This window comes from Dermacentor silvarum, chromosome 1, assembly GCF_013339745.2.
Source record: "Dermacentor silvarum isolate Dsil-2018 chromosome 1, BIME_Dsil_1.4, whole genome shotgun sequence".
Lineage (NCBI taxonomy): Eukaryota > Metazoa > Arthropoda > Arachnida > Ixodida > Ixodidae > Dermacentor > Dermacentor silvarum.
The window spans coordinates 263943424-263967250 of NC_051154.1; the positions used below are offsets into that span (position 1 = coordinate 263943424).

A 23827-nucleotide genomic window follows, 5' to 3' on the forward strand; every position below is an offset into this window, starting at 1 on the left:
GTCCCGCACAGTAAGTTTGCAGACAGCTCCACTGAAAGGGCATCATGCAGGTATAATATTACATGCCATTGACAGAGAAATTCCATGCTTCGTCCACGAGATTGACTGAAGAGTACTTGTGCTCGCACTCAGACAAAGCATAAATGCAAGTTTCTGCTTTGTCTCAGAACAGTTCAACTAGGAAAAAAAAAAAAAAAAAAGAAAAGAAAACGTGTCGTCGTGCACTGGTAGGGCACCAGGCGCTGGCCCTATGGCGTTGGCGCTGGCCTGATGGCGTTGCGGCTTCTTTCAGCTCCCTACGAGATCTGCCGACGCAAGCAGTTTGGGCTACGATGGAAACGTAACGCTATTCTGAACAGCAACATACTGACGCCCGTTTCATGGCTAGCTTGAACAAGCGAATCGTTGCCCGATCGCTTTCACGCGTTCGAGTGTTAGATACACGTTACATTACATATACGTTACGTCGAGCGTTACACATACGGCATGCACAGTTATATATGTATATATGCAGAACGTGAAAACGCTTGCGTTGAGTTTAACGCTGGCTATAGGGCTGCGTGAATGTACGTTTCCAATAAGATACACGATTCCTCCGCTCGCTGGGCTTATGTGACCAGACGCTACTGTCAGTACGAAAGGCCTGTGCGTCCGGTTAGACAACCCGTTTCGGTATCCGCAGAACAACACGTCCGTCGACTTGGGGCAACTTACTGACATTCCGCAGGTGGGAACAAACATTTCTGTGATGTGATTCGAGGGGAGTCAATTCAGTTTTACTAGCGAACATTCGATCTTGCATAGCGTTGACCGGAGACGCACATCGAGATCTCGGAGACGCAGATGCGTTCTCCGCGCAACGAAAAACTGCGTTAAACAGAGCAATGTAATTACTTCGAAGATAGATGGGGTTATCGCAATTATTTACAACACATGCACGTAAATGAATCCGCACTTACCCAATCCGACGCAGTGCTACTTGTACGGCCGTGCGTGTTCAGGACGCTTCCAGCCACCTAAAAGAGAAGACGTTAATATGTTTACGCATTGCAATCACCGCGTGAGATATTCTACGTACGGTCACAAGCATACCATAACCAAACTTTTGGTGCCACTATTTTCAGAAAAATAAGATCGTTACCACACAGCAAATAGTTGGCTGCTCGCAGACGCCGGAAATCCGAAGCACGATATGCAACTTCCCGACTTCCGAAGTACAGCACATCACAAACCGTGAGCCAAGACTAACATTTATAGCCCGGCTATCTTGTTCTTCCCTCATCGTCAGAAATCCGATCACCTCATTTTTCTTTATTCAGTGGTTGTAAGAACGACTTCATCGACATTACTGCCTCATTAGTGACAGACGCGTCCGAAGTACAGCACATACAAATCGTGAGCCAATACTAACATTTGTATCCCCGCTATCTTGTCCTTCCTCATCGTCCGAAATTATGATCACCTCACTTTGCTTTATCATGGTTTTAAGAACGATTTCACAGACATTGCAGCCTCATTCACGGACAGACGCCAAAACGCTACCATCCACAAAAGCTACCAAGGGAAATAACGCGCTACAAACGATTGTGGCGCCTCGATGCGCGTGCTAGAGGGCGTAGCGCGCAGAATCCCACTTAAGGTAGGGTGGTGCCACCTCTTGTAGGAGTGCCGTGCAAAATGCACCCCCGCCATTTTTTTTTTTTTTTTTTTTTTGGTCCATTCTCTGCCATGCAACCGGTGGGCACTGAGAGCGTTCCCTCCGCAGGATGCCAGGCCACAGCGTCGCCCAACACAGCAGGCATTCTAGAAAAAATAGTTTGTTGATTTTTTTACATTCCTACATACCCGAAAAGAAGGCTCCCCATGGCTCGTAAAAATCAAGAGAGACTATGTCACAATAGCACCCATTCTTTGCCATCCCCTTTTCGGCCCGCGTCATCTGCCTTTAGCTTACTGCTGCTGCGATGCATGCATGAGGGGATCGTGTGATTTGGGCAATTTATTGTGTTGCTAACAGAGTTAGCTTATCTAATGTTATTTGGTCATTTTATTCGGTAGCAAATACTGAGCGACCATGAACTCAGCCAGATGCATTGAAGAGGGAAATGAACATCTGGAGTAGGCAACGTGAAACTAATGTTCCTGTTTATGTATCAACGTGTTCTCTGTAGATAAACTTTTTTTTTCCTTCAGCTTTTCTAGTTTTCAATCACAGATAGGCACATTTTATAATCTTTTATAATAAGGAAGGCAGATTCAACAGAATTACCGACGCATCTTCTGGCTTTAATAATAATTTTTTTTAATGCGTTGGTCTCATATGTGTACAACGAGACGAGAAGCTTCGTGTATGTCTCGTATGTGTACAACGCAACTGCTTTGTGCAGTTCCTTCATGTATGCTTTGAAGAAAGGAAATAAAGTGAACGTAGCCGCCCGATGCAAACGATAGGCTCGGCGCGACGCTCACGCAGTGCACTTATAGTGCCTAGAATAGTGCACTTCTCCGAGCGGGATGAGCATGAGAATGGCGGCCGCCGTAGCAGACGACGCAGTTGTCCTCGCCGGCTCGCGGCAAGGGGACGTCGGGTAACCATGGAGAAGCGTTGAGTTTGCCTAAAGTTGTTTTGGGAGTGACGGAGGTATCTTGAAATGAACAAAATTTTGTTACGGTATTTTGCATAAAATTAAAGAAACATTTTGTCGACAAATCTGTTTCCACAAGAATCCGTGTTGTATATAGCGGCCGCCAGAGGCCGCGGCCAGTCAGCGATTGGCAGCCATCTTAGTCAGAGCTGCCCCTGCGTGTGTCACAAAATGATGGCTGGTGTTTGTGTCGAAATGGAAGAACAGACGTGCATCTGAAGCTCTGAAACGTATACGTGAGGTGTGGCTCAAACTGCTGTGATACTGCTCAGCGTTTATTCGTCGAAAACATCGTTTGCAACTGCACGCTGGATATTCGTCAATGAAAACATGAGTTGGGGTCTGGAGCTCTGGGTGAGTGTCCGTTCTTGCACTTCTGCTGATGAGCACGCGTTGCGTCTAAACGGTGCAACTTGCGGTAGAAACTTTTGGACGATGCACCGAGAACTGAGCTCCGTACGCTGTTTTGCTATCTGACTTGGTGCTCTTCATCCTTTGCACTTATAGAATGTCGGTCTCTCATAAGCACCATTAAAGACATTCAACCGACTACTTCATCGTTTATTCCCAGCCTCACTTGTCGCAGAAATGAGCCCCACGCTTGTCCTGCGGCGTTGTCTAAGTAGCCTCAGCCCTCAACTTTGAGTGACTTCAGCAACGAAGGAAAATGTACTTCGCCCAGCCGCCGGGTGCCTTACGTGTTTTGAATTAACGGCGGCCTTTCATTTCCCCTTCCCCCAGTGCAGGGTAGCAAACCAGAATCTTTTCCGGTTAACCTCCCTGCCTTTCCCACCACGTTTCTCTCTCTCTCTTTTTGAATTAACGGATTAAAATGTAGTGGTGTGTCATGCGGTGCTGACCGAAATGCTAAGGTGATCAAGCCAGCATGATCGTATTTTACTTGTACTGTGCATTGTTGTGTGCGTGCTGGTGTTTTCGTGAAAACCGATGACCTGTTTGCGTTCTGCGAAGGAACTGCCTACTGCCAAGTTTACCATTACCGTTGTGCCCATGCTCAAGAGTTGCCAAGAGGTAACACAGCTTACTCCTCTGACCGAAACGAGTAAGATGTGTTATTTGGTGTTGGCATTCATGCAAACAGTGCGGTCAAACACGCACTTAGTTGTTGCAAACGTCGCTAGCCCTGGCTTGTCGTTCGTTTGCTTGGTTGTTGTTTGTGTCGCTTTAACTATCGGCTCGCTTTCTGCTAGCGATGACCGCTGAGCCCAAACATTGCGTACGTAGAAACGGCCTAAACAAAGCTACCGTCGCCATGAAGGTTAAAAAGGAAGAAAATAAACAAGGAACGGGTAATCAGGCACGACAAACCGTTTATGTTCCTTTGGCTTTGGTTAACGTGTTTGGATGGAGAGCTTTCGAACGAAAATCCATCTATAGTTGTTGACCCGCACGTTTCATGCGTACAGCGCACATTTCAATGCACGTGTTCTGTGTCGTCCAGGTGGAATTGGGTTAAAGCTTCGAAGCAAACGCCTCGGCGGCTGCGTGCGGAGAAAGGAGTTGCCTTGGTGTTCTCCGCGCTTTGCCTTGTTATTGCTCGCGCGGCTGAGCCGCGTTGGAGAATGCGCATTTTCGCCCATTGCAGCAGTTGATCGTTGTCGTCCCGGCTGCGCGAGTGACTGATGTTCGAGCTCGTCAAGAGAACACAACATGCCGATTGGGAGTCACGGTGAATATCCGAAAGTTCCATCACGTTTGTTACTGCCCGGAAGCTCACAAGAACGGTGTCCTACGCGAGAAGCACCATTTAATCGACCAAGGCTCGCTGCAGATACTTGAGTGACAGGCAGTTTTTTTTTTTTTTTGTGTGTGTGTGCGTTTTCTCTCTGTTTCAGCGGAGCTTCGTCACGAGGCTTCGCGGCAAAAAACTGACTCATACTTGTGCGTGCCAAGCATTGCTCACAATGTGACGTTCGCCCCCCCCCCCCCCCCCCCCTTTTCTTAACCGTTAGCTCTGACATTTACAGCTCCTTCCTGCGTAATACCGTAATTGTCAGTTTCCATGAGCCTCAACCGAACTGCAGCTTCAGCTGTGTCGTCTGGTTACATTGTCGGGTACTTGTGCGAAACGCTTCAGAGATATACATAAGGGGACGCAAACGGAACGCAAGTGGTTTTCGTACCCTTAATGCCATTCGTCGTGACTATAAGTAACACTACACACTATAGATAGTCGCGAAGCAGTGAACAATGGGCGCGGGAAAGTTGTAATACCCCTGACTCGCGGGCACTCTAGTCCTTTAGGTAAGGGGACTTTTCGAGCGGAAAGGTGCTCTCTCGCATACAGCGTGCACAACTCATCAGTAGAAGAAAACCTGTTACATAACTACGGTGCCCAGTAAGTATTTTTTTTTTTACTTTGGAGAATGTTTTAATTTTTAGCGATAATGCGATTTGTTGAACAGTGAAGATTTACTGAAACGCCCGCACCACGTCGCTAGCGCCGCCATGTTGAATGCGAATATGCGCATTATAAGCCATCAAAAACGGAGAAAATGTTTTTAGGGTCTTCAATCACCAAATGTATTCTCCATGCGCAGCTTCCAGTAAATGTTTTCTCTTGCTGCTTTAACCAAGGAGTGCTTTTTATTTTATTTCATTATTTTTTAATTTTTTTGCTGCGTTCATTTGAGGAACCACATAAAGGCGTTAGTGCGCTGCTGTGTGTTATCGGCGCAATTCCTTTCTGCAAAGCGTCCTTCGTAGTAACAAAAGGGGTTTCTTGCAAAGGACTTTATTTTTGCCCGTGTGTCTGGGGTATTGACCCTGCGGATGGAGGAACGTTTGTGGCTGTACCACCAACAGTATTGGAATTGCCACCGTATTATGTATGTATCTAACCTTTGTTCGAGATGCTGTTTCATTTTTTGCACCATACCTACCTCTCCTCTTCCCACTTGGGTCATAGTTTTGGTTTAAACACTGTCTATGGTGTTGGGCTGCTGAGCACGAGCCACGAGGTCATCCACGCCAGGACGGCCGCATTTCGATGGGGGCGAAATGCAGAAAACACCCGTGTACTTAGATTTAGGTGCACGTTAAAGACCCCCAGGTGGTCGAAAGTTCCGGAGTCCCCCACTACGGCGTGCCTCATAATCAGAACGTGGTTTTGGCGCGTAAAACCCCATAATTTCTTTAAAAATTAAACACTGTCCATTTTTCTTGCACCCGAGCGCCCCCCCCCCCCTCCCTTTCTTTCTCCCCCGCCGTGTTTATGATTTCAGAATGATGTTACCGCGTCGATAAACGCTAATTTTGCTGATATGCCGCGCTGATAGTGTGCTGGTGGATGCAACGGTATCGCCGCAGCTCAATATTCCGGAATAATCAAAACCGGGATTTTCGTCTGGATGGGATATGGTACAGTGCAAAAGTTAGCCCCGATTCGATTCGTTATTACTGCCACCAGTGTAATATAAAACAAAGGCCGCATAACGAATGGCGGAAAAAATAATCGCGCTGATTGGATAACATTTGAGTAGATAACTCAGAAACTGCAAATTTTATCTCATTTGGAAGTTGTTAGAGCCGGGATAATGTTGAGGGCAGGACACATTATTGTGTTTTTTTGTGTTTTTTTTTTTTTCGCAGCGGCAGGCGTTTGGAAGCGCAGCCCACTTATTAGCTTGATTAACACTAGCCGGCTAATTAACCTTTTTCACTTGCAACGTTGAGGCGCATGTTGCAATCGCGCAATTGAAGGCGGTCATTTGGCGTGCACCACGGCTTCAAAATATTCTTTCTGCAGGGCGGCGCGAAGTACGTTGGCATTCCACAAGCAGGACGTTGTAGTTGTATGGCGTAATAGTTGACAGCTGTCGTACATCTGACAGCTCGGTTAAGCGGTGCTCGTTGGTTACCACCGCAAACGATCTGACCATATATATATATATATATATATATATATATATATATATATATATATATATATAGAATTACTATTACAATAAGTGAAAAAGCCTGGAAATGCGTCAGTCATTCATTTTTCTATTTAAAAGACAAACCTATTTCTCAATAACACATGGTGAACCATGGCCCCCCTGCCCACTCAACTTTCCCTAGATTTCATGTCGGTTGAGTTAACAGTTCTCACAGGGCAAAGGAATAAATTATGCTTTGTTCGTACAACACATTCATAAAGTCCCGGATTGCTTGCTTGCGTAATTTACTGCAAATATTATAATCAGCGATATGCCCCCCCCCCCCCCCCCTGTCTTTGAAGTTTACTTACATAGTGCCCATACCGCGCCCTTTATTTTCGCTAGAGTGTACTAGAATACCATTGTCTAGTACACTCTAATTTTCGCCAAGTATAAACGAAGTGTCTTGTTTAGCTCACTGAGGACATCGCTGAAACCAACTAGGAACGCCTTATGACGCATGAAAAATGGGGTGGGGGGGGGGGGGGTAATCGACGGCTCAGTAATTATTTGCAACGCTTATAACTATATATATTATAGACCAGGAACGTAAAAACTTTCTTGCACTTACATGACCCACCCCCCTCCTCTTTCCACGAAATATAAATTTGTTGTAACCAACAGCTATGTCGGGACACTGGGAAGCATAGCTGAAAGTGGCCATATCACACACTCTAACATTTGAATAAGATTTTTTTCTGTTAGAAAGACTACGAGCGCAGCGGAGTGTCGGGAGAAATTTGTTTCCGAAATTCTCCCCGGCAGCCGGGGAGAGTAGACTCACCCTTTTGGCTCCTGACGCAACTGCGTATTTTGCCACTTCTCTCTACTCTTTTCACACGGAACGAAGGTGTGGTAGGGAAATTCTATAGCGCTGGCGATGCCGTTCTGTAGTTTCGTTTTGACGCGAATCCGGCCCGACAGCATTTGCACCTGACGGGCTGGTGTAAATGCCGGCGTCGAGACGGCACAACAGAGCGACCTGCTGCTGGCTTCGAACCACCGACCCGACCGCGTTTGCACGCGCATTGGCGGTCAGGTCGAGATGAGACAGCATTTTGCCCTTTCGATTCGCCTGCACTTGCCGAATTAGTTGACACATTGCAGGCTTCGTGCACGACGAGTTGGCAGCATTCCCTGCGCTCCTCAGACGGGTGGGGCACAGGGCTGCCCTGTCAGTTCTGCACGAGCGTTGAACCAAGTGCAGGGCGGACCTCGTTCGTAATGGGGGGTGGATTGATTCGTAAGGTTTATCGTCCCGAAGCAATATGGCTCCGTATGTACTGAAGTCCAAGTACACGAGGGTACTCGAGCGAACACAGTGAAGAGTCAGAGTCGGGAGTTAAAAAACAAAACAAAAAACAAACAAGGTATTTATCGGCTGATAATTATACACAAATTAATAAATTAAAATAATAAAAAAGATACAAGACAGACTAACGCACCTGAACTTAATATGACACAATGATGAAGACAAATATGACGAGCAATTAACAGTGGATATTAACATGAAAGAGGGCGTGGATCAAATATAAAAGAATACAACTAACAGTAGTTCACTAAAATAAAGTTCAAAAGAAAACAACGATGTCATACGCGTGGCCGGGCAGCAGCTGCAAGTCCATAAACCGTTAAGTCGGCGCGCAGAGCTTTCCCGAAGAATGCTGGCGGGCCGATCTTCTTGAGGTGGATGCGATTGCTGGGCTGGGTTTCCCGGGAGTCTAGATCTGCCGACTGGGATCCCTCAAGCGGGTTGAGCTAACCTGAGGCGAACCACCGTGAGCTTCGTTGCAAACGTTGGTTTGTCGTCTCTTAGGTCAACTAGTTACGAGCTCCGACGTGGCCAGGCGATACTGGACAGCACTAGCCCCCCGACTGCTTCTCAGCAGATTACAGGTTCAGCGTCTAGACTGATTAGCAGGGCCTAAAACCTGCGCTTAAATAGCCTCTCCTTTCCCTAATTCCCGACGTCGGGGAACTGCAGGTATTGCCCGCGCCCCTTTTAATCAGGGGTGAGGGGGCGGTTTATACCCCCCCCCCCCCCCCCCCCCCCGCTGTCCGAGGTCGCGCCCCGCACTGCACCACACGGACGCACACACTTGGATCCTTTAATCGGCGTGTCGCTATCTCGAAACTATATGCCGCATCGTGAGACCACGACGTTGTTGACGCCCGTTAATCGGCGTGTCAATGACTCGAAACGATGCCGCTCCGTGACAGTCGTCTATTTGCTCACCAAGCGTCGCGTGTAGTTTTTTGTCGTCCCATCTTGCACACTGGCAGTCGGCCTCGCTGTCACTCCTTCGCGGTGCCCATCCGGATCGATTGATTCTTCCAACGCCGACCGCGACCAGGGAGGACAGGGTCGGCCATGACCGTCCGTCCGCCTTCCTTCGCGTGTTCCTCTTGGGGTCGGTGCCTGTAGCGCGCGCGCCGACGACCTTGCTGCAGAGTCCCGGAAATTTGTGTGCGCTCGCCCGTAGGTCTCGTTCGGAACTCGCGCCGGTGGTGAAAGGCGCGCATCTTTTTCGCGACGCCCGCGTTGATCCCGCCTGGACGGTCGGTTACCCCTTTATTCCCCGTTTCCTAGTGAAATCGTTTTGCGCACAATGATGTTCCTTATACGTGCAAATGAGTGCCGTGTAGGTGCGACCTTCGCACGCGCAAATTTTCTCTCGCGCAGCGTTCGCTCAATGTTGTTGACCACGGAGTAAACGCCGTGAGTCTGTGTAGCACAGTGTAATGAACGAACATTTTTGCCCTCGCTCTGTTCCTTGTCGGGACGGATGAATGCGTATCTATGGCAGGTGGACGTTGACATCTAAATATCGTCGATTGTTGCGTGATGTAACATTTTGTGTGCTACACATTGGCTTCGGAGCCGACTGCTCGCATTCAGAAAACGGTATAGCGACAGTCGCGTGAGAGAATGCGCCTTGAGCTGGCACCATTGGAGGTCCGATGATGATAAGTGGTTCTTGAGGGAAAGGGAAAGGTTGGCGCTATCTTCTGCAGCCCTTGAGGGAGCACGGCTCAGCGCCAACGGGGAGGGGTAAGTGGGAGCGAAAGAAGGGATAGAGTGGAGTCGCCATGGCTGGGCGAAGCAAAACCGGCAGGCATAAGCGGCACGTATCAGGCCGAGATGGAAGGCCTTGGTGTGCTGCAGAGTCTGCAGGGGTGTTGTGCCAGGCTGGTCAGGCCCGGGGTGGGGTGGGAGGCCGTGAGGCCTTCCCAATCCATTGGAGGTCCGCGCGTTCCATTTGCAGCAGCCGCGAGCACTTTCCTGCCTCTTTTCGGCGTCTTGCCAATGCACGTCTTGCGGGCGACCGATCGGGTATGATGCGGCGGGGTCGTTAGTCATCGACCGTTATCGGGCGGAATCGCCCGGGGATATCTCGCGATACCGTCGCGGGATATTTCCACGAGCATCGTATCCAGCACGTGCTCAGTCTGTCATTGCGCCGCAATGACCTATGGCATTGCGTCGGCTGATGGAAGTTTTATCGGCATAGCGGCGGAAGCGAAATGGACAAATTCGATTCTTCCGTGCGCTAATCAAATCGACCTTCATTTATTTATTTTTATTTTCTCGGATAATGTGTAACTTTCACAAAGTTCTTGAGCGAATTGTTTTAATTATGCGTGTGGAAACTGCACTTGCACTGTTTTATAAGGGTCGCCCGTATGTGCAGGTGGAATCTGTATACAGGGTGTTCTTTTTTAGCGGCACCAAATTTTTAAAAATTGCCTGCGGCAGTTAGCATAATTCTAAGCCTTAATTGATCTAAATTACTCGATGAGGCGGCCATTGCCTCTGCTGTTAAGGCCAGACGTAATTTGTGATGCGTATCAAGAAACTACCAAGTAGTAGAAAACATTTATTGTAAAAAAATATAGGACGAGCGGTCTTCAGGTTGGTCGGGGCCCCTATTCTAGGGCTCCGCTGGCGTGTGCTCTGCGGCTGGCCTGGAGTGTGGCAGCTCTCTGGGCCGCCTCCTCCGAGCTGGAGAGCAGGGCCTCCCATCCCTCTCGCGTTGTGGTTTCGTGAGAGAGAAACTACCAAGAAAAACTTTCTGAGGCGGGATTCGAGCAGGCGTACCCCCGGTCCCAAAGCGAGCATCGTAACCACTAGGCTATACAGCCCCCCCCCCCCCTTTTTTTTTCTTTATTGCCGCATTGAACACCACAATTACACAAAAGCATACATTCGAGGGAACAGCCACGCTTGCAAAACATGCATTTCTGCGAACCATATGATTGCGTTCGAGCGTCGTCATCTTCGTTCACAGCTGGCGCGTTCGTACGCTCGTGCTCTGCGACGTGAAGAGGTTTTGCGCGCTATGAGAGCGAGAGACAGATAGACGCATTCACGGAGCGGGTCTCCTGGAACGCGGTGTCGGCGTAGCAAGCTGCGCTATGCGACGCGCAATGACGGCCGTAAATCCGAGATGCGCGAAAAGAAATTATCATCATCATGAGTAATAAGATGAAAAGTTCACGGCGCACTTCCGGAAAATGCTGGGTTATGATCGCCCAGCTTTGCTGTTTCAAGCGTTGCACGGCCTAGTGCAAGGTTAAGCTTTTTTTAATATGGCGATCTTTCTCTGAAAGATCAGGGAAGGGTGGGTACAGAGACTAATGGTGTTTTTCACTGGTCGATCTGGAGCGGCCGCTGTTGTGCCGTGCTACGTGCCTATGATCGAGGCGACGGGAGCTCCCACCTCTGCGCGACAAATCAAGAATTCAACGCGCGGGGAGACTTCAAAAAGCACCCATCTTTGCCGCGGCGAAGCAATAGACGCGTGCCATTTCAAGCAGCACCAGGTCTTCGTCCCCGTGGAAAGAACAATACGGCGCGGGGGGACCTAGGCAACTGCCCCGTCTGTGTCCTGCCGACGTGCAAGCAGCCCCGGCCATCATCACCAGAAACCGCCCGTCTGGGTCCTGTCGACGAGTCGCCAAGGGGACGCGACGACACAATACGGCGCGGGCGACGTCAGCAACCGTCCCCTCTGGCTCCTGTCGACGAGGAGCCGCCGCCAAGGGGATTAAGGAGGAACCGGCCCATTGTTAAGCCAGAGAGTCGCCACCGGCCGCCCCGTCGGTCAGGTGCGCTCTTACTGCTTTGACCAGCTATCACCAGCTAAGGGCAGCTATTACCAGCTATTACCTGCTATTCCTGCTATATCTGTACATATTTGTGCATATTGTATAAAGCTTTCGTCTCCTCTTCGCCTGCTTCAAGACTCAGTCTCTCGTCCCGGACCCCCAGTCGCAATACCGCCGAAATGCTGGAGTGAGTGCTCGCATTTCAGCAATCGTAATCTGATAGCGGAGAGCGAAAATGCTTTGCGCTGGTTGTACCGGAAGTCTGTGCGCACACCTCATAAAAATCGACTTCCACTCTGTGTGTTTCCATGACCACCGAAATCGCCGTCCCCCACTGAGCGGAAGTGAAGTATACTTCTCGTCCTATTTCTGCCCGAATCCGCGCCTTGGCAGTGGAGCAAGTGAAAGCAATTCGATGCGGAGCGAGTTGATTCGAAACGACCAGTGGAAAGCGCGAACCCGTTCCAGCTCGACCAGTGAAATTTGGATTCGCTGCCGTGGAGCAAAAAATCCTGCCCCAGATCGACCAGTAAAGAACGTCAAAAAAGTTAGTCATGAACAAACAGTCAATGTACAGCAGAACAATAATTACAACGCAATGCACGAAAATGGAATTGCAAGTAGAGTAATATAGACAAAATTGCACCATAACACATTATACAAAGCCATGAATAGTCAGGGTTAAGTGAGGCTGCTTTCAAACAATGACAGTGTGCTATGTGATACAACATCATTAGAGAGATTATTCCAGTCATTGACAGTTCTAGGAAAGAAAGAATACTGATAACAGTTAATCCGTGAAGCCAGAGGATGTTGCGTCCCGAATCGGCAGGACTATTGAAAACTATAGAAGAAGAGGGTTTGGAACGCAGGCGAAGGCTCGCGCTAGCGCCATCTTTAACTAGTTGGTTCAATAAACCGCAACCGGCGGACGCGCAGTCGCTTCGTTCCTTACATTTATGGTGCTGTGAGACCCGGGAGACGACTGGTGTCGTGCACCGGGACGATGGATCGGCTGCGACGCAGCAGAGGCGTACTTCGAGCTGCTGCTACAAGGCTCATCTCGTTCGCTACCGAAGCGCTACAAGCCGAGCATCCTTCGCCATCCGACCTGCAAGTTATTTTGGATGATCTGCAGGACAAGGACTCGGCGCTAGCAGCGCTCAACAAGACGATTGCCGACCTCATGGACGACGGTGACGAGTATGAGGCAGAAGCCACCGTCGCTCTGGAGTACCACGACAAGATCCGCAACACCATGAGCCGGGTCCGCTTCATTCTCAATTCTGCTGCAAGAGCCGGAGACAGCACCACACAGGGTTTTCTGAGCGAAACCGCCACCCAAGGCGTCTCCACTCAAGCAAGTTCCCGAGCACCGTTACACCGAGTTGCCCTACCGAAATTACAGGTACCCGTTTTCTCCGGTGAACTTCGCGAGTGGCAGGGCTTCTGGGAATATTTCGAGGCTACGATCCATAACAACCGCGAGCTGTCCGACATCGAGAAATTTTTGTACTTAAGATCATACTTAACCGGAACAGCGAAGCGTGCAATCGAAGGTGTGTGTCTGGCGGAAGCGAACTACGCTGTAGCAGTGAAAATGCTCCGAGAGAGGTTCGGCTGTCATACCGCCCTCGTTGACGACCACATCGACTGTTAACTTGCCATCGCGCCCATTGATCGCTCTTCTCACGTATCGCAGCTGCGGGAACTCTACGAAGAGGTGCATTTTCGTACAAGCTGCCTCGAAAGCCTCGGGGTTCCAGCATCAGAATACGCGGTCATCCTTCATCGCGTCCTTATGCGATCGCTTCACGAAGATATCGCTATTCTCTACCGTCAACGCATGAAGGAGACTGAGCCCGATGACGGGGCTACTCCGAGGTCACGGCAAGAGGAGGTGCGAAAGGTCATGAAGTTCCTGCAGGTGCAAGTCGAGAGCAGAGAAGAGAGCCAGGCCTCCCGTCCAAGGTGCCTACCGAAAACTACCTCCGCGGAACAAGGGCGATGCCGACCTTGTCTACCACCGCCGGTACCGCCAGCATTAGCCTTGGCCGCAGGATCTGCATCGAACGACCATCCTTGCTGTGTACTGTGCGATAACCGTGACCACACCATAAAGGACTGCCACGCCACATTGTCAGCCCACGAGATCAGACACCGGCAAATCAGTGCTCGAAACCGTAGCCCCGAGACCAGCTACAGCACAACGTCAGCGACCCGACCATACGTGAAAACCCCGACCCGACCGTATGCTACTGCGCCGATTTTATCGGCCGAAAGGCTCACCTTCATCGACCAACAGGGCTACATCACGCCGACAACGGCAAATCCACCACCGCCGGAGACGCCCGATGACTCGAACTTCTACTTCAGCCGCGGTCAAGTGAAAGTGTGCGACATTCTCAACACTGCGGCTCCACCCATCGCTCGGACGCCGTCGGTTGATTCATGGGCTTCCGTTCCATCCTGGTGGGATGGCAGCAGCAACCGCTGGCGCCGCAGCAGCCAGCTCGTCTGGTTGTTGTTGCACACTCAGAAAACGACAAGAGAATGCAGCTGTTGCGCCGAAGAAAGCATGCCAGCACAGCGAAAGCGCGCCCCAACGGCTTTTCTCGTCAAACCTTCAGCAACGAAGCTGGCCGCTCCCAGACTACGGTAGCGTTTGGCCGAAGAGGCTCTTCGCGTCTAAAGATCCCACAGAGCCCTCGTCGTAGTCCTCGCCGCGCGAGGTCCGTCCGCCGCTACCCTGGCCGCCATGGCCAACTCGTTCAAGCGCTTCCTGACCATCTTCGGCTACAAGCTGGACCGCAAGTGAAGCAACTTCAAGGCTCGCGTCAAGACCGACAAAGGCGGTGAACCGGCCTGGAGCAGCGTTCGCTTTCCCATCGACAACCTGCGTCGCAAGAAAACGATTCGGCAAGTTGGACGACCGCAATGTCGTGCTCCAGGAGTAGCCAGCCTTCAGGGCTTACTGTAACTACTGGCAGGTAGTGGCAGGTTCACAGCCTTCCCTTTCGAAGCTTCAAGCCTTTAATCGAAAACCACGTTGCTGCCTTGTTACTGGAAAACCTACCTGTCCTTTCATCTCGCCGTCCTTCCTCGCCTTCCTTCAAGAACCGCCCTTCTACAAAAGGAATTCGTACCGCACTCCCGTTATACCGAAGTACTTCCAAGCTCCTGAATTCAGCCCGTTCGCTTACCATGCTTTAACCCGACGCCCGCATCTGTGAACGTCATTGTATCCCATTCCGCGCACTACCGTGCCTCTGCCAACTCGAAGCGCCAGAAACCCCCGACAGCAACTGCCGTTTCCTGGAAATGTGCTATCATCTCTTTCATGTAAGACTGACTTCTATGTGCCACCCTTCTTCACTGCACTGTGGACCGGATGTTTTCAAGTGCTCTAAAAAGATTGTTTCTGATCTGTAGTACTGTCGATCGACCAGCAGGACCGACGTCCTGTGCAGCGTATCTACCTTCTGAAAGCGCATACGCGCAACGCGGCCGCGGGAGTGTATTGAAAACTATAGAAGAAGAAGAGGGGGGTTTGTAACGCAAGCGAAGGCTCGCGCTAGCGCCATCTTTAACTAGTTGGTTCAATAAACCGCAACCGGCGGACACGCAGTCGCTTCGTTCCTTACAGGGTGTATTCTTTGGTTGTTACCATCGAGGCAGCCCCTTTCATCAGCGTCACCTACCTGGCGACGCTGCCCCACACAGACTGGGACACGATGACAAAGAACCTCACTTAAAGGCGACCACAACCGGCCACCCTTCATGGAAGCGGGGACCAGCATGATGGTCACTCTCCCGACCCTGGCAAGATGACCGTCACGGAGAGCAATAAACCAAGTCGGCGACTTCCATGGAAGGAGTGTAAATCCCCTGTTTCCAAATTGCCTCGTCCTTGCCTCAAACGTTCGCTATCAGAGGCGGAGTTCTGTGGACAATGCGACCCTTCCGATGGGCCGCATCAAGGCCATCGAATTCCCTTTTGTAGGGAACTAGGGAAGACGACTGCTTTATAAGCGGACGCATTTGGTTCAGTGTGTGTGCCTTGATGTGTTCTCATGTGTGCTGAGCTATGTAGCGAGTCAGACAGTCAAAATGCTCCTACATGGAGTGGGCTACCATATCTGGAGCCACTGTAAATATGTAGAATAAACCCCTTTTCTCACGTGTTTACTCAAGAACATACTCATCTCTATGGCTGTAGATCACCGGCCCAGATGCTACCTCAAGTCGCAACAAGGAGTTATCAATTTAGTGTGTCACTTGCGAGTGGCATAACCCGAAGAATATTGAATAATATCTGATGGTGTTGACTTTTAAATGGACCTTGAAACGATTTTGTACAAACGCACTGTCGTTAGGGTAGGACCTTCTGATCATTAATTGACACATAGAAGTGCTCCGTGTAAAGCGGGTAATTTATTATAAGGTTTTAAAACTCCACATCGCTACTGATTGCAGCATGCCAGTCTGCTGGGTTTTCAGCCGCCCTTGACCAGGGGACGCGATTTGACCATATGACGTCACTAGGGCAAGCTATCAGACTGGCTACCCAGTGCGCATCATCGATAATTTTTCCAACATTATGGTGAACAAATGTTGTTCGTAATAGTTGAGATGTTAGTTACATTGTTTCTATGAAAAGAAAGTAACAGAAGGAGGAATGCACAAGGACAATATCACTACACTAAAAGCACTTCCGGCACACAGGAAGTGTCGTCTGCTTGTGTTACAACGTGCTCCGTGTTGACGAGAGCGGCACGGTCAGTGTTGGTCTCGATCTGTCTTTTCGCGCACCATGGTTCAACCTTGTTGCATTGTGGCCTGCAAACATAGCAAATGTCAATATGTCAAGCTGCGACATCAGGCCTCTACAAGGCAGCAGACGAGCGGAGTGGCTGCAGCGCATCGGACTGTCGGTATCCGAATGATGCCATCATCTAAGCGTTTGTGGCCGTCACTTAACGCCAAAGGATTACTTCGACACTAGAGTTTAGCGTGTCTGGTATTCGTGTAAACACAAGTGCAACTGCACTGGGCGTTTTACGGGATGAACAGAGGCACAAACGTGAACTGCTTGCCGAAAATTTGTGCCAGCAGCAAAGTACTGCACTTGGTTACTGCTATATTAGCTGTGTGTTCGGTTGAGCTATGTGTCACCACCTGGCTGTACGGCTGACACAAAGCTTATCCGAACACAGAGCTATATAGCAGTAACCAAGTGTATTCTTTGCTGCTGGCGCAAATTTTCAGCAGGAGCGTAATCTTGAACACGTTGTCATTTTAAATGTTTAAAGTGTTTTACACTTGGTTACAGCAATATTAGCTCTGTGTTCTGCTGGTTAAGCTCGGCATCACCAGGTGGCTGGACCGTGCATGCTAAATCTTTTTTCCCAGGAGTGTTGTGCCGATCAGGCCCGCTCACATACGTCTATGCTAAAGATCCTTCGTCAAAGCGGTAGTTGTATGGAGGGGCTTTAGTTTACGCCTGCAGTTACCGGAATACCGTACACGCTCAACGCTGCGACAGAGCGCCCGCAACGCCCGCTGCTTGGATCGCTCTCGCTGATGATCGACGGCAAGGCGGCTAGCGGAGAGGTTGGAGAGCCTTCGCGCACTGGCTCCAAGACAACCGGACATAGACAACACCACGTCACATCATGACGTAGAGCCAGTGAAGGCGGAGCTTAGCCCCGATCACTTGGTGTACGAGTTGAGGAGAAAAAGCATGGCCAGGGAGGAGGGTAACCTGTCATTGTCCATAGCTCTCTTAATATGAGACGCTTCATTTAAATTGCGACGCGAATGTTTTACTGTAACTGTACCCTACGTGTCTACAAAATTTGTCCGAACCATTTCATGACCCTTTAAGTAACCATTCAGCAACTGGAACAAAAACCTTAAGTGGCAAATACGATTTCTATCCACAGTAGACTGTGACGACGACCACTTCTTAATAGCTCAGAAACTGAAGCGCAACCATAGGAGTAATAGATAAAACGTAAGGCTTTCTTTTGTATTTTTTCGAGTTGCTCAATATTACGCTTGGTAAAAGGACCCCATATTATTATACCATGTTCCAATAGTGGACGAATGAGTTTTATATGCTAGAATGCATACCGGTGAAGTAGAAAATTTTAATGGGCGCTTCAGATGAAAGAGTTTACGAAGACATTTCCCTGTAATGGTGTCAATGTGCTTGTTCCAAGTCAGATTATTTGTTATCCATAGTCCAAGATATTTGTATTCTGCAACTTCTGTTAGAGAGAACTTACTAGTGCCGTACTGATAACGTAAAGGATTTTTCTTAAGTGTTATTTTCATGTAAACTGTTTTGTGGTAATTAATTTCTATTTGCCATGCTGTACACCAAGCAACGACCTTGCCAAATTGATTGTTCAACCTCATCTGATCCTCAACTGAAAATATTTTCGTCTATAGTACACAATAATCAGCATACAACTTCATATTCACAGAAAGGTTGGTGACTAGGTCATTAATGAACAATAGAAAGGAAAAAGGTCCGAGGACGAGAAACCCTGAGGTATGCCAGAATAAAAAGGAACATTATCAGAACGGGTTTCATTTAAGGAAACAAACTGATGGCTATTTTCGAGGTAGGCTTGTATCCATGATGGCAATTTTGAATTTTTTAATGTGTTCTAATTTATGAAGTAATTTTTTATGTGACACTTTATCAAATGCCTCTTGGAAACCAATAAATATAGCATCTACCTGTTTTCCTTCATTTAGTGCAGTAGAAAAATCGATGGTTCCAACCAGTTGTATGCTCTTTGAGTATCCCCGTCGAAACCCATGCTGTGCTTTTCTTGTTAGTACAATGTGTTCTTCAAGAAATGTAACGTGTTTACAAACTATCTCTTCTAAAATTTTACAGGCTGTTGAGGTTAGTGAAAGCAGTCGATAATTTTCAATTTTTGTTTTGTCACATGCTTTATGTAGAGGCTTAATTCTCACAATCCTCCAGTCCTTAGGTAACACACCCTCATTCAGAGAACTAGTGTACAACATACACAAATACTTTGCACACCATTCAGCATATGGTTTTAGGAAGGCATTAGGTATCTCATCTGGTCCATCAGATTTTTTTTTTAATATCCAGATTTAACAATAAATTGAAAATGCCTTCCTCAGAAATTGTGACATCTGATATTGGGGGGGGGGGGGGGGGAGGTAGGCTAGTATGAAAGGGCGGGAGATAACCATTCTCTTTTGTTTGAACACTGTTGAAATGGTTATTAAAGGCAGTACAAGCAGCATCGTCGTCACTAACTTTTCATCTAGAAAAACAAACGTTGGCAGAGCACGTGCTGCCCGGACTGACTTCTTTCCAAAATTTGCTTGGGCATGTTTTAATAAATTCTGGTTAATTTCTCATTTAAATATTTTTCTTTGTCATGAAAAGTTCTTTCTTTTAATTCTTCGCCTATTTCAGCCTTTGTTTTTCAAGATAGTATTGTTCACCTTGTTTGACTTTTTCTTTAACCATTTCAACTTTCGTCTCAGCTGTAAAGTTTCTCTTGTTACCCAAGGTTCGTGTTTTTAAACTTTATTAGATGTTGAAGGGATGAATCGCTGCACACAATCTTGAATTATAACATTAAAACGAAGCCACTGATCAGCAACAGTACTGTCACCTGTCTTAAAATTATCGTATTCAAAGGCCAAAATATCAATTACTGATTCGTCATCTGCTTTATAAAAATTGGGAAACCGTTTCATCATCTTCGGCCATTCCAATGTAACTCCCTTTAGTGACAGCATCACCGCCTTGTGATCCGATACGCCATTTGTGACGCTGCACGACATGGTTTTCATTTATGTTGTCGCTCACAAGGTACACTTCTTCGATAGGTTTCGAGCCGTGCTCTGTTCTAGTGGGATCGGTAACTATTTTCGTAAGACCATATTTGAACATAATATCCGAGATTTCAGTATCAGTAGCTTGGCACAGCCTAAGTGAAAAAGTTGACCAATTCATATTTGGCAGGTTAAAATCTCCAATTATTAATTTATGTTGCCCTTTTACATAACAGTGCAGATAATTATTAATCCTTTCAATAAACCCAATAGACGAATTTGGCGGCCTGTAAACAGCACCAATAATATATCTGCACCTGCCAGTATAGACTTTACAGAAGATGCTCTCAGCAGATTGAACATCTGGCATTTTGAGAACCTGCGTCTTGTTGTTACAAATAATGGCAATGCCCCCTTCTCTTCCATCTCGATCCTTACGAAACACTTTGTAATTTTTCTGTTCAAATTCACTATCAAAGATATCATCTCTTAGCCATGTCACGGTTAGTAATACAATATTTGGGTCATGTGCAAAACTCATACCTTCGAGTTTCTCAGCCTTATTAACAACACGGCGCAATTTATATTTAGCACCACTAAACATCATTCATCTAGATTCCGTGAGATTTATGTTTGGTATCTTATATTTTGTTCACTATCCCAACTGAGTACGCTTCCGTCAATGCTTAATTTGGTCAACAGTAGCTTGACCTTAGATCCGTTTGCGCATTCTTATGCTGAAATTTGCCACAATTATTTTCTGATATCGTGTGATCGAGTAGAAAAATCTTCAGAAATTGATAGTTTGGTGGCCTTTAGCTTGGAAGAAGTCTGCAGAACTGCCACTTTGTCCCGGTGATACAGCATTTTAATAATTACTGGGCGTTCCCTGTCCCTCCGTTTGCGTAATCTGTGGCACCTTCCTATGCCATTAACTTTTATTCCCAGCCTTCCCTCAAATATGGCCTTCCATATCGTTTCCGTAAGGACAGTAGCCGTTTCCTTGGGATCTTTCTTTAGGCCAAGAACAATTAAATATATTTTGTCGGCCTCTATTTTCTAGTTCAGCAATTTTGTTTACAGCGAATGCCAATTCTTTCTCAAGTTGAGCTGCTCTAAGTTTTCAATCATTTATATCTGTTTTTAGTTCAGTCGAAGTTTTCGTCTGTACTTCGATACAACCCACCCTTTGTCTCAAGCTAGCTACATCTTTTTCATCTTTTTTCTTGCTTTGATAAACCACTGTTCATCATAGCAGTCATGTTGTTTTGTCCCGACAGAAGCTACTGCGAAATATCTTGCTCTGACGGGCCGGGGTTTCCGCGTTCGGGGAGTTCTAATGTAGGCAAGGTTGGCTTCTTCGATAATAATAAACCAAAATACTCAATCGAATAATTAACATAATTATGCTATATACTTTTCAATTATTTTACTGCATATATTTCAATCTACAAATTGCAGCCGGTGAATTCGCAAGGCTTATCCACTTGAAACGATTTCTCAGGACACCGCCAGTTTCGAGATATTAAGAGTGTCCGACGAACTGCATTGGCGTTCGAGTTACTTTTTTTTCTTCAGTGTATGAAACAGCCGTTTTCTTTAAAAAGTGCAACAACAGTGCATTCTTACCACAACTTTGACGGCGCATATCTTAAAACCAGTGCCATCCTTAGGATTCGGTCCAAGTCAGTATTTCTTGCAAACTTACTAGCTATAATTTGTGGATTGAAATATGTACTGTAAAGTAATTAATTAAATAGTTACCATATTTATGTTTATTATTCAATTAAGGATTTACATTTCTCATAGAAGTAATGGCCACCTCATCAAGTAATAATTTAAATCAAGGGTTAGAATTGTGCTATTTGCCACAGGCAATTTTTGAACATTTGGTGCCGATAAAATAAACACCCCATCTACGGAGGTCATAGACTTGCATCTATTCCATATTGTTCTTTTGCATTCTCAAAATGAAATGTTGGTTATTTAACTATACTAAAAAGACTGTGCATGTCATTGCGTCGTGCTCGTTCTCTGAGCACGAGATAACTTGAGATAACTGGTCAGGATGAGCGATTGCCTGAACATCCAGTTCAAGACCAACTGCTCAAAATAGGTTGGGAAAAAAAATAAAAGAAAGAATTGAGTCTAGAACCGCAAGTACTTGAGTCCGAAACTATAACGCTGCCTCTGATGTGGGCTTTCTTCAGCGACGACACCCGTACACAGAACACCCATACAAACTTAGAGAAGAGAAACTGTACCTTCCACGGTGCAACGGAAATAAGCGTAACGGTGGCGTTGTGAGTATGTGACCGAGAGATGGCACGAGCAAAATCAAAACTAATATCATCATCATTACGCAGTGAGCAATATGGCCGCTACGGTAGCGGTTCGTGGGGCTCGTCGCGCTGCTCGCTCGCTGGTTTTTGGGTGTTTTGTTACCGCTTTCGGGGCGGTATTCGTGTGTACTGTACTCTAACATGACTACAGATATCTTTATTATGTCACCAGGTGACCGAGAGGCCTCAACTGGCAATAAAACGCTTCAAACAAGTAAGCTTACATTGTTTGTTGTCAATGGTGAATGAATCAGTACATGCTCACAATTGCGTACAGGTCAGGTGGACTTAATGTTGTCCGTCGCCGAGTTTACAACATAGAGAAACACAGATAACCATCTATTTAATGTAAACCAAAGCTGAAATCGAGCGAAGTTTTCTCATCGTGTTCGGTGTGCCGCTAAAGCAGGGAGAACGAAGCTTCAGACAGCGCTATTTATGCTGAGCTACCCTCGTACTTGTATTGCGGACAGTGCTGCTTGACGTTTTATGTTCTCTGCGTTCGATGATTTCAGCTAGAGTAAAGAAAGGAACATAAAATTGCTCGACAAAAATGTACTGTCAGCAAGATAAGCTCGAGCTGCAATGTCCCATTGCTCTCATAACACATTGGCGAGAGGCAGGAAGTGTGGGGGGGGACACACAATGCTAAATTTTACATCACATATGATCTGCTCTTAATAGTTCTGCTGCACGTTTAGTGTAAAAAAAAAAAAAAAAGCTTTGCAACAAGTGGAGTACTCGTAGGGAAACAAAGGAACGTTATGGAGGCAACAGTGCTTACAACGACTTCTGCAAATATTGCGTGAATAAACAAGGACACTAAATAAACATATAAGTAAGCCCAATTAATGCTCACAGATCCTTGGAAAATGCAATTTGCGGTTTCATGTTGACAAAGAATCTCGGTATATGTATTCAAACAAGTCAAAGAGGTTGCAAGGAGATTGCAGTTGAGTAACAGAGGTGACTAAGGGAAGGCTCAGCTTGGTGACAACGTTTCACCAAGCATACATATTTGTGAGGGCCGAGACGAAGACAAGTTCCCACGCTGAGGTTTCCGTTGCTTGTCCACTGTTGATTCACTGAATGTTAAGCCGAACTTATTCTGCGAGTACATTTCAAAATCTTTTCCGGAGCACGCTGTGCTCGGGTTTGTCATCTGCTGTTTGAAGAGAAAGAAAAATTGTTTTTAGTGATTTCTCCAGTTTGTAAAGTGTGAAATAGGCTGGCCGGTTGTGTGAGCTTGCCTTTTCTAGCTATCTCTTATGGTGCAGGGCTAGCCTAGTTATTGATTTCATGCAAACTGTACATGAGCCTCTCGTAGTAAACAAATGTGAAATAATGTGCGTATCCAGATCTAATTCTAATCCTAGCACTTGCCATGTTAACAACGTTCCCTTAGATTTTGTCATGTCATATAAATATCTCGTACACACTACAGATAACTTCAATTCGACCATTAATATAGAGTACGTCATTAGCAATGCTAATCACATGCTCGGGTACTTACGGCGCAACTTTTCCAAAGCACCGTCTACTTTAGAACTACAGCTTTACAAGACTAATTCGCTTTAAACTTGAATATGCATCTGCAACACAGGGGGGGGGATCCCAATCGCGTTAATCTTATTACTTCACTTGAACTAGTACAAAATAACCCTACTCGTTTCATTCTTTCTAATTATAACCGTACCGCGAGTATAACCTCAATGTAAACTAACCTAGCACTTATGCCACTAGCTAATCGCCGCAAAGTCGCCCGTCTATTGCAATTTACCGTCACCCCACACTTTATGGCGACTTCATACTGCGGTCTCAGTGCATTTCAAACTGCGTCGATCATCGTAGTAAGGTAAGAATTGATTCATGTAACACGAAGTCCTTCTTTCAATCTGTCATCCCCCGTACATCTCAGAAATGGAACCACCGAGTATCGTAGCCATCACAGATA

The 23827-nt window shown here is 47.1% G+C and overlaps 2 protein-coding genes across 5 annotated transcripts in view; one reads left to right on the forward strand and one right to left on the reverse strand.

Annotated features, from left to right (window-relative positions):
- LOC119437129 (death domain-associated protein 6-like) overlaps nt 1-1472 on the reverse strand; it is a 168246-nt gene extending 166774 nt beyond the window's left edge. Inside the window, exon 1 of the mRNA XM_049660305.1 lies at nt 1412-1472. The gene's annotated coding sequence lies outside the window, so the exon portion shown is untranslated. The remainder of the gene's footprint in view (nt 1-1411) is intronic.
- The window catches only part of LOC119437131 (formin-binding protein 1-like), a 260696-nt gene that overhangs the window by 14674 nt on the left and 222195 nt on the right, over nt 1-23827 (forward strand). The window contains exons 1-2 of one of the 4 annotated variants that reach the window (XM_049660306.1): nt 2757-2999; nt 22046-22087. The exons of 1 other annotated variant lie outside the window; for it this stretch is intronic. In XM_049660306.1, coding sequence (XP_049516263.1) covers nt 2976-2999; nt 22046-22087 — 66 coding nt within the window. In that variant the 5' untranslated portion in view covers nt 2757-2975. Of the gene's footprint in view, nt 1-2756; nt 3000-22045; nt 22088-23827 lie in introns of those variants that run through there. 2 more of the 4 variants (XM_049660307.1, XM_037704191.2) reach the window with 2 other exon arrangements.